General features: G+C 41.1%; 1 protein-coding gene across 1 annotated transcript; it reads right to left on the minus strand.

The window, feature by feature from the left end:
* Positions 1-2,713: 2,713 nt before the first annotated feature.
* On the minus strand, positions 2,714-24,670 carry C1GALT1 (core 1 synthase, glycoprotein-N-acetylgalactosamine 3-beta-galactosyltransferase 1). The gene is made up of 4 exons (XM_073333871.2): positions 24,462-24,670; positions 15,085-15,324; positions 10,979-11,646; positions 2,714-3,806 (listed from the first exon to the last, which is right to left on the minus strand). Exons 2-4 carry the CDS (start codon positions 15,305-15,307, stop codon positions 3,603-3,605), a joined length of 1,095 nt encoding a protein of 364 aa, XP_073189972.1. The 5' UTR covers positions 15,308-15,324; positions 24,462-24,670; the 3' UTR covers positions 2,714-3,602.
* Positions 24,671-25,451: the final 781 nt, after the last annotated feature.

Here is a 25,451-nt window from a genome sequence, read left to right on the forward strand (position 1 = left end):
ACCAAAGTAAAAAACAAGTTAATAATTCCTACGTATCATTCATTTTGTTTCCATAACGATACTGGAATTTGACAGAAAAAACACAATAGTTTTAGAAAAATTAACAAAGTCAAGTCAATACTTCTCAATCAGTGATACTGGAAGGCAAAACTTTCTGTTCTCCTTTCTGGGTATATGTGGTGGAGGGTGGAAACAGAAGCCTTCTTAGAAAGATACTAAATTCAGAGGTGGGCAAACTTTTTGGCCTGAGGGCCACATCTGGGTATGGAAATTGTATGGCAGGTCATGAATCCTCACGAAATTGGGGTGTGGGAAAAGGTTGAGGGCTCCGGGGTGAGGCAAGAAATGAGGAGTTCAGAGTGTGGGAGGGGGCTCCAGACTGGGGCAGGGAGTGAGGGCTCCAGATGTGGGGTGCAGGCTCTGGGGATAAGAGGTTGGGGATGCAGGAGGGTGCTCTGGGCTGGGACTGAGGGGTTCAGAGGGCAGGAGGGGGATCAGGGCTGGGTCAGGGGGTCAGTCTTCGGGTGGCACTTACCTCAACCAGCTCCCGGCAGCAGCGGAATGTCCCCCCTCCAGCTCTTACCTGGAGACTGAGCCAGGCAGCTCTGCGTGCTGCCCCATCTGCAGGCACCACTCCTGCCACTCCCATTGGCTGCGGTTCCCGGCCAATGGAAGCTGTACGGGTGGCATTTGGGGCGGGGGCAGCATGTGGAGCCCCCTGGCTGCCCCTATGCGTATGAGCTGGAGAGGGGGACACGTTACTGCTTCCGGGAGCCATGGCACGCACGGAGCAGGGCAAGCCCTGGACCCTGCTCCCCGGCAGGAGCTTGAGGGATGGATTAAAACGTCTGAAGGGCCGGATGTGGCCCCCGGGCCATACTTTGCCCACCCCTGTACTAAATGCTTTCTGAAGTATCCTTGCTAACACTTTACTGGAAAAGGGGATTTGCATTTCTCAAGACACAGCCCACCCAATTCACTAAAACATTGGCTGCCTACACCACAAGCTGAGAAGTTCCTTTTTTGTTACAGGTCAATGGGTGACCTTGAAGGAGAAGAGAATGGTAGTGGGGAACTATAGATTTGCAATTCAGTACGTCTTTTACATTGGCTGAGTATAAAGAATTTTAAATCAAAACCATCAACTTGTTAAATTTAGATTAAATGCCATCAGCTGTTAATAAAATGGTTTAGCCAAGAATCTGAACAATATATTAATCACTGTAGCTGTCAGTGCTTTTAGCATATTGATTTAGCAATCCTAGTTGCTGTATCTCATATGACCTAATGTTAGTTTAAATGAGTGACTCTCACATGGGAATACCTTGCTAAACTTAATCACCTTCTGCAGTTCAGCTGAAACAAAATGATAAATATTCTCCTTTGGACCAGCATCAGCATAATCTCCGATAAAAAGCACAGCTTTTCAATCACCCAATAGGTTCAAATTTTAAAGAGTTCTATAGGTCAATTCACAGCACACATTAAAGCTCCTACCCATTCCAGCCTATGTGTGAGGCAATCCTGCTAGTGAAAAATATTCATTATAAAATATTTAGATTTAAATATGAAATAACTAAAAAAATCTCTATATGGCAACAGTGGTACTAGGGAATATAAATAATCCTGTGTTCAGACACGGAGGAGCAGCAAAAGTGGCTATGTTTACTTCACATTCATGAAATACTGTGGTTACTGGCATCATGTCACAAGGCAGAACAGAAGAAAACAGATAAGTCAGTCATGATGTTTGTTGGCAAATAATGTTTGAGAGACACTAAAGTCAGACATACTACTCCAGAGTCTCCCAAAATCTCCTAGCAACATCCTCAAGAGGACAGTGGTAACCATTTTAGTAAGGCCATTTACAACCAGTAATTTGACCTCATCAAAACACTGGCTAAGGGAAGTAAGGTTTTGGCCAAACTCACCAATATGATGAAGATGAAAACCAGCAACAACAGAAAAGTGATAAAGAAGCTTTTGTGAAACTGAGGACCGAAGACAGCCAATGTGTCAAGCTAGGCAGAACATAAAACTGGGCAAATGATGTATATACTATATTGATCACAAGAGCAAAAAAATCTATAGTTGGTTTAACCTCTGATTGTATTTTAATATATTGATAATCAGTCCATCTCACAGATAACCAGTGGATCCTTTTTAGCTAATTAGACATAGAGCTACTCCCCGTAGCCACATAGTGGACGAAATAAATGCACTTTTTGAAAGGGTCCTTGCATTCAGGTTGGCTTACCTGAATAACTGTACAACACATTCACAAGACAGACAATAAAGAGAATTTAAAATGACACATGAAAATCTTAAACTGAAGACACAGAAAAAAGACACTATAAACCAGACAAAACCCTCAGAAGTGGAACTACATATTACAACCAAATAAAATGGAATTTGTAGGGAACATTCAAAAAATCATAGTAAGAGAACGTACACTGTGATTTAAAATAGTACCTTTTTGGGCGCCAAATCACTTCCATAAACAAAGAACCCCCCTCCTCCCCACTGGCCCCCCAAAAAACCTACAGTAAAGCAATGTGTAAATTAAATAGAAATAAACTAATAGTAACACTGGGTGAATCTGGAAATTACTGTACGCTAGTGCATAAAAGCCTTGCTGTCTAACAAGTCTTTATTGTATGACTGTGGTGTTATATCACGCATTTTTTGGCTTACAAAATGAATACAAGGGGAGGAAATTGCACTTGTAAGGGGTTTATTTCTATCATATGTACATTAAAAAGCTTTTGGATTAATTTTGTGCCCATTCAAGCAAGGAGTACACACCAAGAGGCACAGAGTGGGCAGGTATGCAAGTTTTCACACATCTTCAACATACTCCAAGATGTATAGTCTTGCTATTCCTGGGCTTTTCACCAATTAGAGCAAGCCAACTGGGTGTCTGTTTTGTAGAACAAATAGTATCTTGGGGGAAGTTTATGATGAGGCAAAGAGTAACAAATTCATTTCATTTGGGAAGTACTTCAGATTTCAACATTAAACAGGCACAGTATTACTAATTACACCAAATAGTTTGAAGTCTGTCTTTAAGGCAGGAGAGGTTTTGAAGACATATTTCCCTCTTTTCAGCCCAGTTACTTCACATCAAATTTCTCCAGTATCATCACCATCTCAAAGTGATGGACCAATGTAGACCAAGATTTCTAACACTAGTACTTATCCAAAATAATGGGAAGGGGAACGGGGGCAAAAACAAAAATGACTAGAAAATACTGTATAATCGTGCTTGAACCTCACCACCATCCATTTGTTTTAATGCAATAATATAAACATGAAGAATTTGTAAAAAAGCCACCTCAGATTTCACAGATCACGTAAAAGCTTTAGGACCTGATTCTGCAGTCCTAACATGTGAAAAGTCCCACTATCCCCATGAATAAGAACTGCACAACGAAACCTGTAGTTTGCAGTTACAGAGGAAGACCAACACAGAGCTTTTAAAATTCAAAAAGAATTACTACTAGCAATTCGAGTCCTGTCTGAGCTAGATGTAGCTGCTTTTCACTCCATGATACTTCTGTCAGTGCACTGTTCCACATATTGAGTAGAAGTCTGATTCAGTTTCAGGAGTTTTCTGCTTTAGCTTTTGCATCATTATCCTCTGCTTTGCTTGTCATTTGCTTTTCTAGATTCTTGAGTGAGTCAGGATTGTACCTGTATAGGTAACCATATGGTCGGAGATGATAAATCAAGTATTCCAACTGATACATAGTTATGGAATCAACATAGTGGAATGAAACTGCAAGATCAGAGCAGCATCCAGGACCCTAAAAATGGGGAAAACAAACAAAAAGACTCAGAGGACATTTCAAAATGTGCATAAAATGTTAAAAATAATTCTCTCTACAGTGTAAATAATACATATTTGGCTTCACTTTATCAAACAATTCACTTTTATCAATAATTCACACTGCAAAGCCTAAATTTTGCAGGAATAGAGTACTCAGACCCTAGTATACTATTTTGCTTGATCATCCCCAAATGGAAAACAACATCTTTCAAGAATGCTTGATGTGCTTTAGATAGTTTCTGTGACATGACTAAGAGCATGTCCGGTGTACAGTGAGCACAGTGTAATTTCTAAAACTCACTAATGTGTTGTGCAGTAACTGATCTGTGTGGACTCTGCTTCCCAGAATCTCCTCTCAGGTTTCTCTACATCCACTTTTCCTTACCTTCCATTTTCCTCACCTATTCTCCAGGACATCTTCAGTTTGGTTTCCATATTTCTAATTCAATTGCAAGTCTCCAGCCTTGCAGTTAAAACAAAGATACCAGAAACAGCCAAAACAGCTGAAGTACTTTGTTTAAAGACCTGGTGCTAGCAAGGTACCTGACAGATTTCTGCTTGGATGCAAATAGCGAGCAACAATGGATAACCCCTCAAATCTCTAATTTTTCTGCCACCCTGTTTAAACTGAAGCTGCTCAATTTTTGTTCCCAATTTCAATTAAATTTTCAAATTTTTGAAGAACAGAAGTGGGTTGTCGTTTCTACAAATTACATCCTACATTTTGACCAGCCTTAGTTCAAACTAGCCAAACTCTCACTGGAAAGTCTGTGCACACAAAAAAAAGTGATACTAAAAACTTGACAGAAATTTTAAAAAATGAATCAAAGCTAGTTAACGAGACCCTAATGTGAGGAAATTACTATCCTTAAACTCAGCATGGGAGTTGAGTATGTAAGCATACAGTAATGGTTACTGAGGCCAAATGAATGGAAGTAGAAACACAGTCTGCTTCCCACTATGGTTAAATGTCAGGGTTCTAGAGTTTGAAACAAACAGGTATTCTTCAAACAATGGAAACTACATTCTCTCTTTAAATCAGTCCTTACCATCAGGTGGATTTTGGGGATCTGCCTACAAGAGATATTCTTATCAGCTAGAAGATGACAATGTCCAAAACTGAGCTGTCAAAGAGAAAGTTCTGGGACACATTGATAAATTAAATAGTAATGAGTCACCAGGAACGGAAGGTACTCATTTATGATTTTTGAAGCAATTTAAGAATGAAGTGCTTAAGCTGCTAAAAATATGCAAACTCTGATTAAAATCAAATTACTATGCTAGAGGACTGGAATATAGCAAGTCTCAGATCTATTATTCTTATTTTAGGAAAGTGCTAGGGTTGATCCTAAAATTGTTGAGACCCATAGATTTCATTTTCAGATGAACTGGTTGAAATGATAGAAATATGTGCTTGTACATCACCTAGCACCATGGGGTATTGATCCAGGACGAGCTCTTAAGCTATACAATGCTACTATGAGTACACCTACCTAATACAACAGAGGCAAATAAGCATGACATCTGGTCAGGAAATTCTTTAAATATGTCAAAGTAATGGACACAGGAGAACACTTAGATATAATTTATTTGGACTTTCAAAAAGTCTTTGACGAAGTCCTTCTGAAGAGCCTAGTTAATAAACTAAACTAAGTAGTCATGAAGTGAAAGGTAAAGCATTGTTATCGATTAGAAAATGGCAAAGAAATAATCAATTTTTAGCCAGGAACTCAGTAGGCTTCCAAAAAAGGGCAGCATTTATACAGTTGCTACAAAACACTCTGTTATATTAGTTATAACTTATAAGTGAAGTAAGCCCTCATGCTTCAGAGCATAAGCCAACTACCTGGAGTTAGGAAGAAGCTTCCCTATTGGTAGGGGAGTTATTCCAGAATTGTCCATTGCTGAAGCATCTGTAAGTGGCCACCCTTGGAGACATGACCGGATTAGATGAACCATGGATTTGATATGGTAAAGTAATTCTATTTTTTCTAACGGTAATACTCAGCCTGGAAAGCAGCTAACAGTTTATCCAATATCCTTCGATACTGGATCCTAAATATTATCGGTTTTAATTTGTTGAAGAGTGTTAGCACATTTACACCATATTCCAACAGCAGCAACTTAAGTGGCTGTCATGCCTTTATATTCCACAATAAAACCCACTGTTACCATGAAGACGACTGTAAAAGACTAAAAACAAGATCACTGGTCTCCTACCTGCGTGGACCAGGTATTTGAACAAGGGAACTGACTGCCAAGCACTAAAGAAATTACATCCGGGGGGGGGGGGGGGGGGAGAGAAGAGAAGAGTGTGTTTTTATCTCTCCATCCCCCTAATTTGGAATGTAAATACTTAAAGATACATCATACAGGGTATCTATTCAGAATCTGCTGCAACTACATAAATATTTTAGTTATTACTAAGAAGGAGCTAAATATGTCAAAATGTTCATTCCATATGGAGATTTACAGAAATAAAGTATAGAATTTATTGACACCTTTCATATCAAAGCACTTTTCAGGCAGCTTTCACTCACTTGCAACTGAAACACTAATAGTTTAGGCCAGTCTTACAGATCATTCACCAGCAGAACTCCGACTGATTTTGATAGGGCAATGTGCAGAGTGCATGAAAGACTGGGTCCTTTAACAGTAACTGAGGGAGCATTTAAAGCAAAAAAAAAATAAAATAAAATAAAATTACCAAGACTAATTTTTAACCAGAGGTTTAAGCCTAATAAAAATTTAGCACTTAGTGATTTTCAACAACACAGGAGGGAGTTAGATGTCTCCCTCCCCACTGTGTCTGTGAGAAGTTTCCCCTTATACAATTGTTTAAAATGGTGTATAAACACACAACTCATTAGTCCTGCTTTCCCTCATGAGATACGGATAGTATTGCCCCCAATTCTACAAAATAAAGAAATGGAGGCAGAAAAAAACCCACAGAAATTAGCCCAAGATCTAGTGAGAGTCAGTGGCAGGGCTAATATTAAACCTCAGAACCAATCATATGGTCACTCCTACAGATCATGCCGCACCTTTAATTATAAATGCTAACAGTTCTTTAAAAAAAAGAATACTATTAGGAGTTTCACTGTTTTATTGTTAAAATATTGATAATCAGGACCTAGGTTTTATATATAATCCCGAAAATAGCACCTCCAAAGTGCCTTCAGGTAGCATGCTAGTTTACTGGCTCAACGCTGCTAAAGCAGTAAGAGTGCTACTTACTAAATCACCAGCACCACTTCCTACAGCATCTACATGTTCCTTGAAAGTTTATCCAAACCCATCACCATTTAGCTAGTAAGATATGAGGTAACAACTTGATGCGGGGGCTGCTGGCCATATCCCCGATATACAACTCAAGTCTAACGCCTTACACAGATTACACGTTACATGGAACAAGGCTTTTGAAAATACTTGCACTTCTCACCTACAAAAAACGTTTTCCACCTAGCAGTTCTACTCATTAGTAGGGCTCTGTGTCTGTCACAGAGGTCAGGGAAGTCATGGATTCCGTGACTTCCTGCACTTCTGCAGCAGCTAGTGTGGCTGAACCCAGGGCTGCCCAAGCAACTAGCCCCAGGCAGCTGTTCAGGCAGCCACCCCGGCTGCTGCTGGAGAGGCTCCGGGGCCAGCTGCACCGGCTGCTGCTCTGGTAGCCCCTGGCTGCTGGCCCCGGGGACCACCTGAACAGCGGCAGATGCGGCTGGCCCCAGGGACTGCATGAGCAGCGGCGACGGGAGCAGACGCAGCTCGGTGGCTCCTGGCAGCCGGTCCCCTCCAGGGATGGCCCAAGCAGCAGCAGTGGGGCCCCCTCCACCAGTTGCTGCCACGGGCCTGTGGGGCTCCCCCCACTCAACCCCAAGATTCAATCATGGGTATTTTTAGTAAAAGTCATGGACAGGTCACAGGCAAACAAAAAAATCACAGCCCGTGACTTTTACTAAAAACACCTGTGATTAAATCATAGCCTTACTCATTAGAAATGAACACGAGTAATCACAAAGCTGAAAGAAACTAGATCCATTACCACACCCGGATGAGACATTCAGCAGGAGGACTAGCAAAGACATAGAACTATTTTGGTAGTTATCAGTGGATGCTCCCTTAATTGCAGTTTCATGCATGAAATTCTCTTCCAAATTTATCAACAGAAAAAAGGATATTAGCTTACAACAGTGGTTTTTGACTCCTGGTGGTCCTCACACTATGTTTAAGATTTCCAAAGGGGTCTGCACCTCCATTCAAAATATTTAGGGGTTCAAAAATGAAAAAAGGTTGAAAACCCCTGGATTACGTCTATAAAGATATTTTCCACACCCTCAACACTCTAGGTCCTTAAGATTGGACTAAAAATATGCAGATATAGAAAAATTAAAGATTACCAAAGCTGGAGTAAACACTTACATTAAAAAAGTTAACTTTTACATGCCCATCAACTTGCTTCCACAATTTCCACTGTGAGACCATTCCATTGACGACTTTAAATTTAATGTGTACAATAACTCCTCACTTAACATTGTAGTTACGTTTCTGAAAAATGCAACTAAGCGAAACGATGTTAAGCGAACCCAATTTCTCCATAAGACTTAATGTAAATGGGGGGGGGGGGTTTCGGTTCAAGGGAAATTTTTTTCACCAGACAAAAAACTATATTTTTATATATATGTGCACCCACACAGTATAAGTTTTAAACAATTTAATACTGTACACAGCAATTATGATTGTGAAACTTGGTTGAGGTGGTGAAATCAGAGGGTGGGATATTTCCCAGGGAATGACTTACTGCTAAATGATGAACTAGAATTTGGCTGAGCCCTCAAGGGTTAATACATTGTTGTTAATGTAGCCTCACACTCTACAAGGCAGCACAAATGGAGGGAGGGGAGACAGCATGGCAGACAGAGACACACCCTGTGTGTGGGAGAGAGAGAATGCGCATTGCCCCTTTAAGTACACTGATCCCACTCTAAGTACACTGCCTTTTTAAATATACCAGGATGTTGAGAAAGCTCTCTCCATCCTGAGCCCTATCATGTCCCCATCCTGCTCTATATGGAGAAGGGGTAAGTAGGGGGGCAGGAGAAGGGGGGAGGGGGACACCCTGACATTAGCTCCCATTTTCCCTCCCCCCTGCACAGCAAGGAGGCGGCTCCTGGGAAGAGCTCCAAGGCAGAGGGCAGGAGCAGCACATGGCAGTGGGGGGAGGGACAACTGAACTGCTGCCAACTGATAGCCTGCTGGGCAGCTGCGGCACAGGGGAGCTGCCAGTCCACCCTGGTTCCAAGCCCCCACCAGCTGGCTGCAATGGGCTGCTCCTCCTGCAAGCAGTGGACAAAGCAGGCGGCTGCCAAACAACATTATAAGGAAGCATTGCGCAACTTTAAACGAGCATGTTCCCTAATAAATCTGCAACGTAACAATGAAATAATGTTAACCAGGATGACTTTAAGTGAGGAGTTACTGTATGTATTTTATATATTTCACTATCAAAACTAGTTGCAAGTATGTCTTTTGAATATTGTTTTTTAAACACAATTCTTAGACACACAATTTGGACTTACACACCAGCTAGACATGTTCAAAATCAGTTTAGGGGGCAACTGTGTTTAAATAATTCAAAGGGTCCTTCTTAATCAAGGATGAGGACTAAATCAGCTGAGTCCACAGTACTGTACTGAGCTTTGAACAACATACCCACTATCTCTTTTTTAAATATTTGCTTCTGGGAATAAGACAGGACAATGCAAGTTCCAGTGTCATTTTTTTGCCTCTCATCTTAATCTATTTTTTATTGTCCTATTAGATTACACTAAAAGTGCTATCAAGATAGCCTCTTAAAAGTGGAACAGAAGATTTTTTCCATTTACTAAATGGCACATTTTATCACTTTATTATCACAGCCATGCTACATTTGTATACACCAAGAATGGTTTGGTGGTATTACGTGGCAAGTGGGATTTCAAAAGTATTCAATATTAACCTAATTCTGCTCCCAAATGAAATGGGAGTTTCACCACTGACTCCAAGAGGAACAGTTTCAAAAGCACCCAGTGTTAGTGTAATTCCCACTCCATTTACAGATAGTTACCACAGCTATTCAATTTACAAAAAACTAACTAATTTTAAGATGGAACTTGATAAATTTATGAACAGGATTATATAATGGGTTGCCTGTGATAGCATGGTACTGGACTCAGTAACCAGGAGGTCCTTTTCAGTCCTATGTTCCTGATCTTTAGGTTGTTAATAAGGCTATTACAGAGATTATATGCAAACCAGATTTTTTGAGATATGAGTACCTGCAGCTATCATTACTTTCAAGAACTATATCTCTCATTGATTAGAATGAGATATACAGGTCTCCATTTCTCTGTAAATCAGGTCAACAATAAGAACCTCACATTCAGCTTTAAACTGGTAGAATTTGACTAACAAAAAATCGGTTATTGCAATTTAAAAATAAGAGGTGCTAAAAAGCTAAGTTCCACCACTTACACTCACTGCAAACTTCTCATGTTCCCCTCAACTTTGACAGGCAAGTAGTATCCTCTAAAATTACAAAAGGCAATTCTTTGTAGGGATTCTCAAACTAGCATGGACCATACCTTCAATTTTCTCATGGACCACATATTCCCTCCCATTCACGATTGCATAACCACCCAGTTGCAACTACAGTAATTGACGACATGGAAAGTTAACATTAGAAAATATATATGTATTTTAGCTGCCTTTTAATGTGATTTAGCAACAGGAAACAAGTAGCCGCCAACATCCTGTTATAAACTATACAGCACAAGAGTTAGATAGAAGAGACCTACTGGAGCATCTAGTCCATCTTTTACGACATGAGAATAGTGAAAGTAATTTCAGATTAACTTATTCTCATAGTACACTAGGCACTTGCTTTCAAGTTTTAATTTATAAATGGAATATATAATGATTCCACCTTTAAATCTGTCTCAAGCACTCACAACAAAATCATTTTATTTTCCCAGAACATTTTAATAATGAACAGTTAAATAGGCTATAATCACTGTATATATAAAAATATAACTTCAGAAATGTTCATATAATGAACACAGCCTTTCTAAAAAAAAACAAACAAACAAACAAAAAAAAACCAAAACAACTTACCTCTACTGCAGGATAATAATTATAATTCCAGTACCAAAATGTTCTAGGTAGATAACCTCTGATTAAGTGATGTTCTGGCACAAAGGGATGAAAAGTTTCTTTACCACTTGTGTCCCTTGAATCTCCAGCTTCTACATTAATATTCTCCATGCATTTTCCGAGTGCTAGGTCTTCGATAGAAGAGCTATGAGAACATTTGTTGGTTTTAAATGCATTAACAAATCTCCTTAGAGCTTCTTTGCTCAGTACATATCCTGCTCCTCCACTCATGTAGCCCTGTTTCACATAAGGCTTAAACCTTCTTCCAAAGTATATTGGTTGTTCGGGATTGTATTTTGAAAGAAGCCATCTCAAGTTGTCCAGTATAACATACGTGTCATCATCTGCTTTCATAAACCAATCAGCATCGTCAAAATAATGGTCATGTACATACTGGAAGGCTTTAATAGTTTTCCAGTACAGTTGGTCCCTGCCTTCTTTGGTTTCTAGTCCCACAGCTGGAAAGTCTTTATTCTCCTCAGAGCTCATAAATAGTATTTTATTGCAACGCTGGGCCCAAGTAGCCTTAACATGCTTGGCTTTTTTCTCTAGATTCTGAGGCCCAGTCATCACCCAACACAGTATTTTCACCTTCTGATACAGTCCTTCTGCAATATTTTTGTTCTCATCTAAAGGGGGGGGGGGGAGAGAAAAAGAGGAGGAAAGAAATTCCATGATACCTTAGTGTGTTTGCTAAGTAGTAACACCAATGGAAGAGTACAATAGAAATGATTCAGCAATGTGTAAGAAAAAAATAAGTTTTGTTAGCCATTAAGAAAGTGCAAAGAGATGAATGGGAAGAAGTCCAGTATAGATGTGCATCAGATGAGACTTCTGTTTTGGACAACTTTTTTCTGTCATATTTAATACAAGACAAGCCATGTACAGTCCAATTTATATTACCTGAAATTTGGTGACCAACATTTGTCTTTGCATTTTGTTCGGTCTGCAAGACCAAAGTTAAATTCAAGAATGAAAAAATGTAAATTAATTTTCAAATACTTATTCCTACTTAGTTTTACAAGAGAAGTAAAATGGATACTATTAAGATCTTCTCACAAAAAAACCAAACAGTTTTACAAAATCTTACATGAATTTAAAAATATTCAACTCAAATTTATTTAAAAATTCTCCGGTAGACTTCTGAAGCAAATGAAAACTTTAAAAAATTGACTAAAAAATTAAATAAAAAAGACTGGCTTCAAATTTTTTATATTTTATTTTTTAAACAGTCCGTGCCAAGTAAAAAAATATCAATGGTGAAGAACAAATTAGATTTTTTAAATGTTTAGTTTTAATACCTAAATGTTAATAATTACAAACTTATTTTAAAATAACTGTCACCAACTACTGAAACTGGTTTTCAAGTTAAAAGCAGCAAGTAAGACAGAAAAGGCAACTTATCACCAGAAAACAAATTAAATCTTTATTTACTGTAAGGAGACAAGAAATAGATTCTGCAATACTCTGATAAAAATCATCATTGCTGTGTCTGAAATACTCTTCATTTCCAGATACACTGACAACTTAATCAGAGAAAAGTCTACACCTATTTAAGGTTTAAATATGTTTAAGGTTTAAAAACTCATGCACCAATTCTGCAATTGGACCCAAGCAGATGCACCCCTGTACCTAAGCATGGTTTACACTACAATTAGTTCAACTCAAGCCAGCTTACGTTGACCTAAGAATGTGTCTACACTAAAATTGTGCTCCCACTGACATAACTGCCCCTCAATGCCGACTTAATAACTCTACCTCTCCGAGAGGCAGAAAATCAATGTAATTAGGTCAATGCAGCATCAGGGTAGACACAGCGTTGCTTTCATCAACTGTTACTAGCTTTCAGAGGCCATCCCACAATGACTCATGCTGACAGTCCAATTGGTACAAGCACTCCTGGTGAGGACATGCAATGCTGGCACAAGGAGCTTAATGTGGACACACAAAATCAATTTAATTACTGCAGCAGCTGTATGCTAATATAACTTAGGATGACATAATTTTGTAGTGCAGACATGCCCATAGTGTCCCATTGACTTCAACTGACAACATTTAAGTCAATGAGATTCTATTTAGGTTCAGATCAGATTGCAAGATGAGGTCCTAAAACTGTTTGTTTACCTTTATACAAGGTCAGGCCAATTTTCCTTACAATAATTTACTATAATAGTGTGCACATTTCAGAGAACAAACAGGTTTGCATGTGTTTTTCAGTTTAAATACATTTAGTTTTACGTTACTGATTAGTGGCCTGGCTCTGCAAACCTTAACATAAGTAAGTACCTTACTCACATAAGTAGTCTCATCGCAGTCAAGATTGGGCCCTAAATTTTACAGTTAATCAGTCTGACAAAATATATCCATTGTAAAAAAGTGCATGGAATTGCAAATAAATATGGTTATTTGTTTTGAGTACCTGAGAACAACAAAATTAAAGTACAGTAGAATTAATTTGTTTCTGAATGAATATGGCTTTGGATTCCTGATTACCCTTTTCACCACCAATTAGCTGGAATGTATTTTTTGGTTATGAGATTATGTCATTTAATTCCCCCATGAAATTCAGACCACCAGCCTCACTTCATTCTATAAGTTGCCTGTGTTAAAATGAAACTAGGGGAAGGGAGGGGGAGGAAAGAAGCAAACAGCCTCCCCTTGAAGATCTAGTGCAGGGGTCTCAAACATGCAGTCCACAGGGTTATTTTCTGCAGCCCGCCAGCTCCCCGTGGCCCCCCCGCCCCCACAGCGTTTACCTAGAGCAGCTCAGCCTGGCCCGCACTGGGAAGCGGCCGGGACCTGCGGGGGGGGATGACAACGACGACACAGGGGTCTGTGTGTTGCCCTGGCCGCGGTTCCCCGTTCTGGGAGCTGCGGGGGGTGGTGCTTGGAGGCGCGGCCAGGACAACACATAGACCCCTATGCCCCCCCTCCCCCAGGTCCCGGCCACTTCCCGGAGCAGCGCGGGGGCGGGGCAGGGCAGGGCAGGCAGGGAGCCTGCCCTGCCCCCAGTGTGTGCCAGGCCGGAGCCCACCCCCCGAACCCCTCCTGCAGCCAAACCCCCTGCTACACCCCACACCCCTCCTGCACCCCAAATTCCCTGCCCTGAGCCCCCTGGGGGCAGAGTTGGGGTGGGGATTTTGGGGAAGGGGTTGGCATGGGGGCAGGGAAAAGGTGGGGCAGCAGGGGTCGTCAGTGATGCAGCCCTCGGGCCAATGTACTAGTCCTCATGTGGCTCTTGTGGTCATTTGAGTTTGAGACCCCTGATCTAGTGGGTAGAGCAAAGGGCTGGAAGCTAGGAATCTTTAGCTCTATTTTCTTTGCTGTCACAGATCTGTATAACCTTAAGCAAGTCATTTAACTTTTCTATGCACCAGTTTTAATACCTGAAAAAAAGAGGTATTTATCTGCCTCACAGGATTGAGGTGGTTTGCTTAATGTTTGTGAAGCACTCTGAACTTACACAGAACTTTTCATTCAAGAATCTTCAAGTATTATATAATGACATTAAATACTACATGCTTCAGACGACCAAGATCTATAGCATTTTTCCCCTCCCAAAATGTAAGCCGCTTGACTGATCAGGTTTAAAGAATAATGGGCTACTTCTAAAGTTTCACTTTTATTTTAAAAACTTAATCACAGATTATAGATGCTCCTAAATTAGCTTAAGTAAAACTAAAAAGCAATCTAGCTGCCTATGAAGTACTATGTGTGTCAAATGAAAAAAAAAATTATATATATATATATATTTGTTGTAGTTTACCACTTAAGAAGCTCCAGGAACCAAACTTTAAACCGCTACCTCCATTTCCAAGTCTGGATGCAACAGTTGGCAAGTACTGGGCTCTCTGAAAAATCACTCTTATTAGAAAATGCAAGTTAGTAAAGAAAAACCAATCATTCAATGCCTTAGGAGGGGAAACCTACTTGATTGTATATTGTGTGTGTGTGTGGACATGGGATAAGAAAAAACTGGTGTATAAATACCTAGCAAAGAAGAAAGAAAAATGTTAAATTGGATCATAATGTTCCCTCTCCTTTTACGTTGTACAAAGCATAAATACCTTGATGCTGCCCAGCATCAGCATTGAAGTTCATTTGTCCTTCCAGCTGATCACTTCCAGTTTCTTCTGAGTGTTCACCATGGGGATCATTGTGAAGAATATCAGGTTGGATCACAACCTGTTTTTCCAACACTATGCTAAAGAGCATGTAACATGCGAAAAATCCTATTGTTGATCCAAATGTGAAGGTTAGAAGATTCAGCAAAGATTTAGAAGAGGCCATTTCCTGAAGGCAATGTGCTGCCAAGAAAGAAAGGAACATTAAGTTTTTCTAAGCTAAGTAAGGGACATATAGAGGAGTGTGAAAAAGTCAAGTGACAAACTCAGGGCCTGATTCTAGAACCCTCATTCATGCAGAACTCCCATTACTTGAACAGGAGTCTTGGGTGACTACGAGCAGCAAGATTAGAACCAATATTTATTCCTTTGTATATAAAATACAGAAGGAGAAGCATTTTATATACTATATAAACATAGACGAGGACATTTGAAAGACAAAAACGTAGCGTGTGTACAGACACAGCCACAACTTTGCATATTACAAGAGTTAAGGACACAAACAGTAATAATAGTAATAATAATAATAAAAAAAATGTCAAAAAAAATCTAAAAATACTCCCAATCCCAGAATTAACTAGATCTTATCTCTGTGCATTTTTCTATCAATGTCTTGTCCCCCTCCCACTCCCACCCCCAAGAAACAGATAGAGGTGGAATGTCCTGAAAGTCACCAAATACAGGCTCTGATGGGACAATGAAAAGTAAATTCTAAAGTCCAGGAGCCCACCCTGAGAAAGCCCTGCTTTCCCCCTTCCTCATATTTTAAAGAGATTTGTTAGCTTGGGCATCCGAGACAGGATGCATCGGGAGAGAAGCACTCTCTCAAACAGCCAGTAAAGCACAAAATGAGTTATTACAAGACAAAACCAACACCTTAAAGCTTCTGCTGAAATTCAGCTAGTAGATTTACGTGTGCTTAATTCTTTGCAGGATTGACTTAAATATCAAATTTCTTTATGAGAAGAAACACCCCATTTCTTAGAAATATTGTTTTCTGTTTTTGCTAGATGCTTGAGAATTTCTTGGATGACCCAAATGTGCACATCAATCTTAACAGCTCTTAATTCACAGTCAAATCTTTAAAAAAGATTTTTCTCCCAAATGTGAGTTGTAGGTATTAAAAAACCCAAACACACACAATGGAGGGGGAATAGGGGACACAGAGCGACTAGCATGAGGAAGGGATTGCAAGAAATATCTGAAACAGAGAGGATGGAAAGGTGGCATTCAGAGAGCTTGTGATGGGGTATGAGGAATGGAAGGAGCCCCTATTGCATGCAATAAGCTTAGTGTACAGAACAACAATGTATGGAACCCCCTAGTTTTTTTAAGAAGTTAACCTTAGATTTGACTTCACTTCCAAATAAGGAAAATTTTAAATATGTTATAGTCTCAGCCCAATCTGTAAGGATGAGCAACTCACTTCCAAGCAAGGGTGGTTTTAGGTCACATTTTTTACATTACGGTAAAGCGGCATTTAAAATGCTTGTTCTATTGTCTGCAATACATTTGGTCTATAGAAGGGCTATAATCTATTAGAGAAGCAAAATGCCAAGGAGTTCTTGAGGACAAATCCTGACATGAGCCGGCAAAAAACTTTCACACAATTGTTATTGTTATTATTTGCATTACTGTAGTGTCTGAGTGTCTAGTTATGGACCAAGACCCCACTGCAATTTGCTCTGTTTGTACAGCACTCAAAGACACTGCCTGTCCCAGAGAGCTTACAATCGGAGTAGTACCATTAATATCATTGGGTTTATCTTGTGTATAAAGTTAGGCATGTGTGCAACTCTTGGAAGGATTGGGGTCTATGTGCGCCATTTACTATGATCTTGTACAAGCAACTTCAACTCCTTCTAAAAAAATTAAAATGTCACTGAACATCAGATTCTACACGAGAGCTAAAATTTTTTTAAGAATTTTTTTAAATTTTTTTTTAACAGCCTGCCATTTTTTCCCCTAATAAAAGGGCTAGGAGAAGCAACTAATGTTAAAATTCAGACAAATGAACATAGAAGATATATTAGAAAAAGCTAATAAAATAATATTTCTTCTGTGAATGCAAACTATAAATTATTAGTCATACAGGGGTGGCACTATTTCCCATCTTCCCGAACCAGCGATTTACGCCACTTAATGTAGAATGATAGAAAACAAAGTATGTTTTATATTTTTGTTTTTCACTGGGTTCCTGCCAAACTAATTAGACAGCTACTTGAAGGATCACAAACTTCAAGACTGTATTGGTCATTAACTGCTAGGAAAGAACTGAAACTGAAAACAAAAATGCATTAGCAGTACACAACTTGAGATAAAATGGGGGGGGGGGAGAGAAGGTATTCCATTAAGCTTATAACAGCAATGAGGACCTCTGAGTTGGGGATTTCCTAACTCAGTGGTTCCCAAACTTGTGTTGCTGCTTGTGCAGGGAAAGCCCCTGGCCTGGAGCAGCAAACCCTGGCCACTGGGAGCCTTGATCAGCTGAACCTGCGGGTGTGGCAAGTAAACAAACCGGCTGGCTTGCCAGGGGCTTTCCCTGCACAAGCAGCTGAACAAGTTTGAGAACTACCGTCCTGTTAATGACTAGCTGGAACATTAACTCCACCTCACCACAGCAGCCATTAATCCCTAGAAAATATTCTAGGCCTTCACCATTAAAGCTTTAATACTTATTTATTGCTTCAGATAATGAAACAAGCATTTTAATGATTAAAATTCCTATATATACACACGCTAAACTATGCTGAAATTACTCCAAACTGCAACATATTACTATATTTTAAATCAAGTGATTATGGAGCCGTTATGCACAAACTACAGCAGGAATTCCCCAGCTGAGGGCCACACAGATCATTCTGCAGAAGTTTGACAGCTGCACCAAATTTGTATATCATAGACCTGAGTGCAGCTGCTCTCATCTGTAATATGGAAAAGTATGATGTGGAGATTATGGGTCCCAACATATGATGCTTTATTGTGATTAAGGCAGTCTTCACTTGGATCAAGGTGGAGTACTATACTGGGAGCTATTTTTACTATCACATCTCCACCTTAAATATCATGGTGATACAAGCCACATTATAGTAACCCCTGTGATTTCCAGCTGTGAAAAGACAATGACTTGATTTATAGTAAAAAGAAAAGGAGTACTTGTGGCACCTTACAGACTAACCAATTTATTTGAGCATGAGCTTTCGTGAGCTCACGAAAGCTCATGCTCAAATAAATTGGTTAGTCTCTAAGGTGCCACAAGTACTCCTTTTCTTTTTGCGAATACAGACTAACACGGCTGTTCCTCTGAAACCTTGATTTATAGTGCTGCTATTACAATCTGATCTGTTATTAATCTCAACACAGAAAGCAAGAGGAGTTGAGCTAAATGCCCTCTGATAATCAAATATATACGATTTACACACAAAAACTGTAACACTGCAAACTGTTCATTGTATTAAAATATTTGCTACAGTGCTTCTTTCTGGATGGCCCCCCCATCTGCTACCAGAGAGACCCTCAAAACTGACAAGACGACAATGAGAGTGCCAGGATAAAGTGTGGCCACCAACACTTAGGACTTAAGAAAAAAAAAAAAGTTCATACTCACATGGAACAACTGCAGGACTTCACAAAAGAACACACACTTCACCTCTTTCACACTTAATATTAGTTGCCTCTTTTCCATGCAATTTAAATGTTCTGTTTTAACAATCACTGTTAATTTTACTTGTTGGAGCACTATATCATTTCAGAATGATTTTTTGTAATTTAAGATATTTTAATATTAAGTTACAGTTAAATATTTAAGTTGAATATTAAGAACTCTATGTTTGGGCATCAGTAAGTGCCTTAAAAAATGTCATAAAATACATTGTCCGCTTCTTAATGTTTCCAATGTGTGTGTTCCTGAAAAATATTAATCATGTCTGGAAAACACTAGTGTTCATTTTGGCAGTATTCCAGAAGTAGTATTTTGGGGGGCCAAATATTGGGACAGTGTTTTTGAAAAATACAGCATTGGAGCCCCCTTGCTTGATATACAACTTAAAATATCCTCCCAACCATTTAAATAGTTTGTTGTATATTGATTCTGAAGACACTAAACAGTCTTAGAGAAATTAATGTTTATGCATATTTATAGGCAATATTTTGCCATTTATTTTTATATAATGCTAAGATTTGGAGTGAAAATCCAGAAAAACAAAAGGAAGAAGCGTTTTTTTTTTAAACACTTTTTTTGCATTACATTACAGTGTCTGACCAGAGCAGATTAAATTATACAAAGAAAAGAAAGATCAGCTCTCAGATATTTAATAAGCAGCCCTCACACCCATATTCTTTATTTAATTACTTTTCTGCAAAATGATTTATTCAGATGGCTCTACTTCTTAATGGCTAAGACAAGTACAGAATCTGTGGAGTAGCAAAAGTCTCCAGTTTGCACCCATAGTGCTACCTTACTTCTTGTTCTTCTTTAAATCAGATACAAATTAAAGGGTTGATAAACTACAGTGGCCTAGGGCCATATTCAATTTTGTACCTCATTACAACTTTAGGAACATTCCTGCAAACACTTACACATATGTAATTTTACTCATGCGAGCAGTCCCATTCAAGTCAATGGGACTGACTGCCTCCTTAGTGTTTTAAAGTGTTGTCACGGTTTAAAGGAAGACAGTCACCTTAAATTTGGTCCAAAATTTAAGTTGTGTAAAGACGAGCTTTTATAAAAACCCCAATCCATACAAATTTACAGAATTTATTCAAACTGTGGAAAAATATTTTTAAAAACCAGAAGCATTCTCCTGCCTTGTTTGAAACCCAAACTCAGCACTATGGTGATACACAGTATGGCTGCCACCCTGCAACCTGTTCTACACAGCCATATCCCGGTCAATAGAACTCCGTGAAGGTTTGAGAGTCTGTCCATGCAAAACATGACTGAGGCCTGCAAGCAAAGTACAAGGTAATTAACTGACTTCCTTTCTCTGAACTGAAAGAAATATAAAAACTAAATGAAGAACATAAAAAGTCACAAGTAATCTGGATTTTTAAAATGGTTATTTATGCTTGTGGCTATTTCCTTTGTATTATTTTGTGTATTTTTAATTTATGGCATCGAATCATAGAATATCCGGGTTGGAAGGGACCTCAGGAGGTCATCTAGTCCAACCCCCTGCTCAAAGCTGGACCAATCCCCAATTTTTGCCCCAGATCCCAAATGGCCCCCTCAAGGATTGAACTCACAACCCTGGGTTTAGCAGGCCAATGCTCAAACCACTGAGGTACCTAGATCCTAGATATTTTATAAATGTGTAGAGATATTTTATTTTTACTTACATTTATAAAAAATAAAATTAAAGTGTTACTAGCAACAGTTAAAAGATTAAGGAGTCCGGTGGCACCTTAAAGACTAACAGATTTAATTGAGCATAAGCTTTCGTGGGTATAAACCTCACTTCTTCAGATGCATGGAGTGAAAGTTACAGATGCAGACATAAATATACTGACACATGAAGAGAAGGGAGTTACCTCACAAGTGGAAGACCAGTGTTGACAGGGCCAATTCGATCAGGGTGAATGTAGTCCACTCCCAACAACAGATGACGAGGTGTCAATTCTAGGAGAGGCAAAGCTGCTTCTGTAATGAGCCAGCCACTCCCAGTCCTTATTCAAGCCCAAATTAATGGTGTTAAATTTGCAAATGAATTTTAGTTCTGCTGTTTCTCTTTGAAGTCTGTTTCCGTTTCCTTGCTTAGACAGCCCCCCAACCTGAAGCAAATACTCACCAGCAACTACACACCACACCACAGAAACACTAACCCAGGAACCAATCCCTGTAGCAAACCTCATTGCCTACTCTGTCTCCATATCTACCCTAGCGACACCATCAGAGGACCCAACCACATCAGCCACACCATCAGAGGCTCATTCACCTGCATGTCACTAATGTTATATATGCCATCATGTGCCAGCAATGCCCCTCTGCCATGTACATTGGCCAAACCGGACAGTCCCTACGTAAAAGAATAAATGGACATAAATCAGACATCAGGAATGGTAACACATAAAAGCCAGTGGGAGAACACTTCAATTTTCCTGGACATTCTATAACAGATTTGAAAGTAGCTATACTTGAACAAAAAACCTTCAGAAACAGACTTCAAAGAGAAACAGAAGAACTAAAATTCATTTGCAAATTTAACACCATTAATTTGGGCTTGAATAGGGACTGGGAGTGGCTGGCTCATTACAGAAGCAGCTTTGCCTCTCCTAGAATTGACACCTCGTCATCTGTTGTTGGGAGTGGACTACATTCACCCTGTCAACACTGGTCTTCCACTTGTGAGGTAACTCCCTTCTCTTCATGTGTCAGTATATTTATGTCTGCATCTGTAACTTTCACTCCATGCATCTGAAGAAGTGAGGTTTATACCCACGAAAGCTTATGCTCAAATAAATCTGTTAGTCTTTAAGGTGCCAGCAGACGCCTTGTTGTTTTTACGGATACAGACTAACATGGCTACCCCTGATAGTTAAAAGATTGTCCATTTAATTAAATGGTAACACATTACATACACAACTAGGTTCTCTCTAGGGTTAATTCTACCTCTTGTAGTGTAGTTTATTAATAATAATAAAAATAAAAAAACCCTAAGATAAATACTCAGTCAGAATTGCATACTTCAGAACAAAATTGATCAATACTGCCATGCCGCTAACACCAAAGCAATGACAAACAGAATGATCTCATTTTTAAATAAAGATTTGATAAAATGTAGTTAGATTTTGTAAATACAAAATCTCATTTTAAGAAGCTACAGTACTGTACACGTAGAAGTATAATACATTAAATTAAAAACTACACATCAAAACAAACAATTCCACCATGTGTGTTCACTCATTAATAGGGCCCTACCAAATTCACGGCCATGAAAAATGCATCATGGACTGTGAAATCTGGTGTTTTGTGTGCTTTCCCCCTATACGATACAGATTTCATGGGGGAGACCAGTGTTTCTCAAATTGGGGGTCCTGACCCAAAAGGGAGTTGAGGGGGGTGCGTCACAAGGTTATTTTAGGGGGGTTGCAGTATTGCTACCCTTACTTCTGCACTGCCTTGACAGCTGGGCAGCCAGAGAGTGGCAGCTGTTGGCCAGTCACCCAGCTCTGAAGGGAGCACCCTGCCAGCAACAGTGTGGAAGTAAGGATAGTAATACCATACCACGTCACCCTTACTTCTGCGCTGCCGCCTTCGGAACTGGGCGCCCAGAGAGCGGTGGCTGCTCACTGATGGCCCAGCTCTGCAGGCAGCTGCACAGAATTAAGGGTGCCAACACCAAATCATGCCATCCTCACTTCTGCACTGCTGCTGGTGGCAACGCTGCCTACAGAGCTGGGCTCCCAGCCAGGAGCCACCGCTCTCCAGCTGAACAGCTCTGAAGAAAGCATTGCTGCCAGGAGCAGCACAGAAGTAAGGAGAAAAGGAGGACTTGTGGCACCTTAGAGACTAACCAATTTATTTGAGCATAAGCTTTCGTGAGCTACAGCTCACTTCCTCAGATGCATATCGTGGAAACTGCAGCAGGCTTTATATATACACAGAGAATATGAAACAATACCTATTCCCACCCCACTGTCCTGCTGGTAATAGCTTATCTAAAGTGATTTCCAGCACAAATCCAGGTTTTCTCACCCTCCACCCCCCCACACAAATTCACTCTCCTGCTGGTGATAGCCCATCCAAAGTGACAACTCTTTACACAATGTGCATGACAATCAAGCTGGTTTAACTTGGATTTTAACTTGAAGAGTGGTCAGTTTGGATGAGCTATTACCAGCAGGAGAGTGAGTTTGTGTGTGTATGGGGGTGGGGGGGATGTGAGAACCTGGATTTATGCAGGAAATAGCCCAGCTTGATTGTCATGCACATTGTGTAAAGAGTTGTCACTTTGGATGGGCTATCACCAGCAGGAGAGTGAATTTGTGTGGGGGGGTGGAGGGTGAGAAAACCTGGATTTGTGCTGGAAATCACTTTAGATAAGCTATTACCAGCAGGACAGTGGGGTGGGAATAGGTATTGTTTCATATTCTCTGTGTATATATAAAGCCTGCTGCAGTTTCCACGATATGCATCTGAGGAAGTGAGCTGTAGCTCACGAAAGCTTATGCTCTAATAAATTGGTTAGTCTCTAAGGTGCCACAAGTCCTCCTTTTCTTTTTGCGAATACAGACTAACACGGCTGCTACACAGAAGTAAGGGTAGCAGCATTACAAACCCCCCCCCCCCCCCCAATAACCTTGCAACAACCTTAAGTCCTTTTTGGGTTAGGATCCCTACAATTACAACACCATTAAATTTCCACTGAATGCATCCAATGAAGTGAGCTGTAGCTCACGAAAGCTTATGCTCAAATACATTTATTAGTCTCTAAGGTGCCACAAGTACTCCTTTTCTTTTTTTCATTAAATTTCAAGTTTAAATAGCTGAAATCATGAAATTTATGATTTTGAAAATCCTGTGACTCTGAAATTGACCAAAATGGACCATGAATTTGGTAGGGCCTGACTCATTAACTCACAAAATTTGTTCATCTTCAATGGGTCTCATTAGTGTGAGTCAATGAGTTTCAGCTGATAATGAAGAAAATTTTACTTAAAAATAGTCTGATAAATTTTCTTTCTAAGGAAAGGTAGGTACCTGAACAAAAATACATTCGTAGCTGGTATAAATACAAAGAATCAGAATTAAGTAATTTTGAGAGACATTTATTTTAAAGCTGCTTTCAAAACCTAAAACTATGGAAATAAAAAGCCTATTACCACCAACAACATTATCCCGTTTTTAGAAGAAAAATCTTAGCAGAAACTTCTCCTCCACCGGCCAAAATCTGGCACCCTTCTCTTGGCAATAAATTCACCTCCCCATAAATGCCTAAGGCTGTTTCACTGACCCTGATCACTACGAAGGGCTGGGACTCCCGGCCAGGAGTGATCCGGCCTGGGCCTGCGGCAGGGGACCCTGCCTGCCTCTAGGGGAGTCTCTTCCCCCGCTCTCCTCGCACAGGCGCCGAGAAGCGAAGCCGGGAAACAGCCTCTCGCTCGCCTGAGAGGGGCGAGCCAGGCACCTGCTCCGGAACAGGGGTCTGGGTCTCCCCGCGCCACGCCGGGCCTCTAGCCGGCTGCCTGGGTTACAGCCCCCGCTGCCTCAGCCAGCCCCCGCCTGCCGCTGACAGGGGCCTCCCTGGGCTCTGCCCCGACAGACCGACCTCTCCGCCCTTGCTCGGCCGATACAGACCCCGCGACGGCTCCCCTCTTACCGGCTCGGCCCCGCGCGCGCAGGGCGGGTCCCGGCTCTCAGGCGCCCGTTAGCGGGAAGGAGGAGGGAAGGGGAAGCAGCCCGCGGAGCCGCTGCCCTCGGCCCCCGGCACCATCGCGCTGCCGGCCCAGCACCCACTGGAGGCGACCCGCAGCGCGCCGGGGCCTCGCCGCTCCTCACGCCACCGCCGGAGGGGCGGCTCCGGTCTGGTCGCGCTCATTGGGCCGCGAGCGGCCGGGGCCGGGCTGGAGGCGGCGCGGCGAGCTGCAGGGACCGGCCCCCGCGGCAGGCGCCGTTGGGCCAGCGACCGGCAAGCGCTCGCGGGCCGCCCCCTAACTCCGCCCCCGCTGTCCCCAGGCTAGCGCGCCCGCCAATGGGGAGTGAGCAAGAGCAGTAGGGGCGGGCGCGCGGAGACAGACGGGCAGAGCAAGGCAGACGGGAGGGGGCGAGAGCGCCCCGCCCTGCGCGCCTGTCACGTAGCTGCTCTGACTGGGGGCCTCGAGCTACAGCACGTGCCTCAACCCGGCGGGTTCCCTGGGCTGGAGTAAAGAGCCCCAGGCTTGGTTCAGATCTGGGCGGTATCCTCCCCTCCAGCCCCATGTAGCTTCTGTGGCACGGCAGTAGCAGTGGATTAATGGTGCTATTGGCCTTACCACCCCGCCTCTTAACCTCAGTCACCGTGGCTGCAGCTAGAGTTGATTCAGGCAGCTGGTGGTCCGAGGACTAGAGCTGGAGTGGGACTCTCAGCTGGGCCACTGCTCTGCTGTGTGACTGAGCAAGGCTATGTTCCTCAGATTCCCCCAAGAGTAGAATGGGAATAATGAGGCATGTCCTTCTCTGTAAATAGCTTTGGGACCGAAAGGTGAAAACTCTTGGCACAGTTTAAGGCAGAAGGAATTTGGGAGGGTGGAAGTAGGGGAACTGGGAAAATGAGAGTATCACGTTTCTTTTGTCATTTAAACGATTTCAGATTGTAAAACATATTTTGCAG

The sequence above is a fragment of the Lepidochelys kempii genome, chromosome 2 (assembly GCF_965140285.1).
Source record: "Lepidochelys kempii isolate rLepKem1 chromosome 2, rLepKem1.hap1, whole genome shotgun sequence".
Lineage (NCBI taxonomy): Eukaryota > Metazoa > Chordata > Testudines > Cheloniidae > Lepidochelys > Lepidochelys kempii.

Excerpts from the sequence above, each read along its gene's own strand:
- C1GALT1 (XM_073333871.2), bottom strand. The coding sequence starts at position 15,307 with ATGGCCTCTTCTAAATCTTTGCTGAATCTTCTAACCTTCACATTTGGA. Across the intron at positions 11,647-15,084 it reads TGATGCTGGGCAGCATCAAG|ATGAGAACAAAAATATTGCA; the intron begins GTATTTATGCTT and ends CCCCCCCTTTAG. Across the intron at positions 3,807-10,978 it reads ATTATTATCCTGCAGTAGAG|GGTCCTGGATGCTGCTCTGA; the intron begins GTAAGTTGTTTT and ends CCCCATTTTTAG.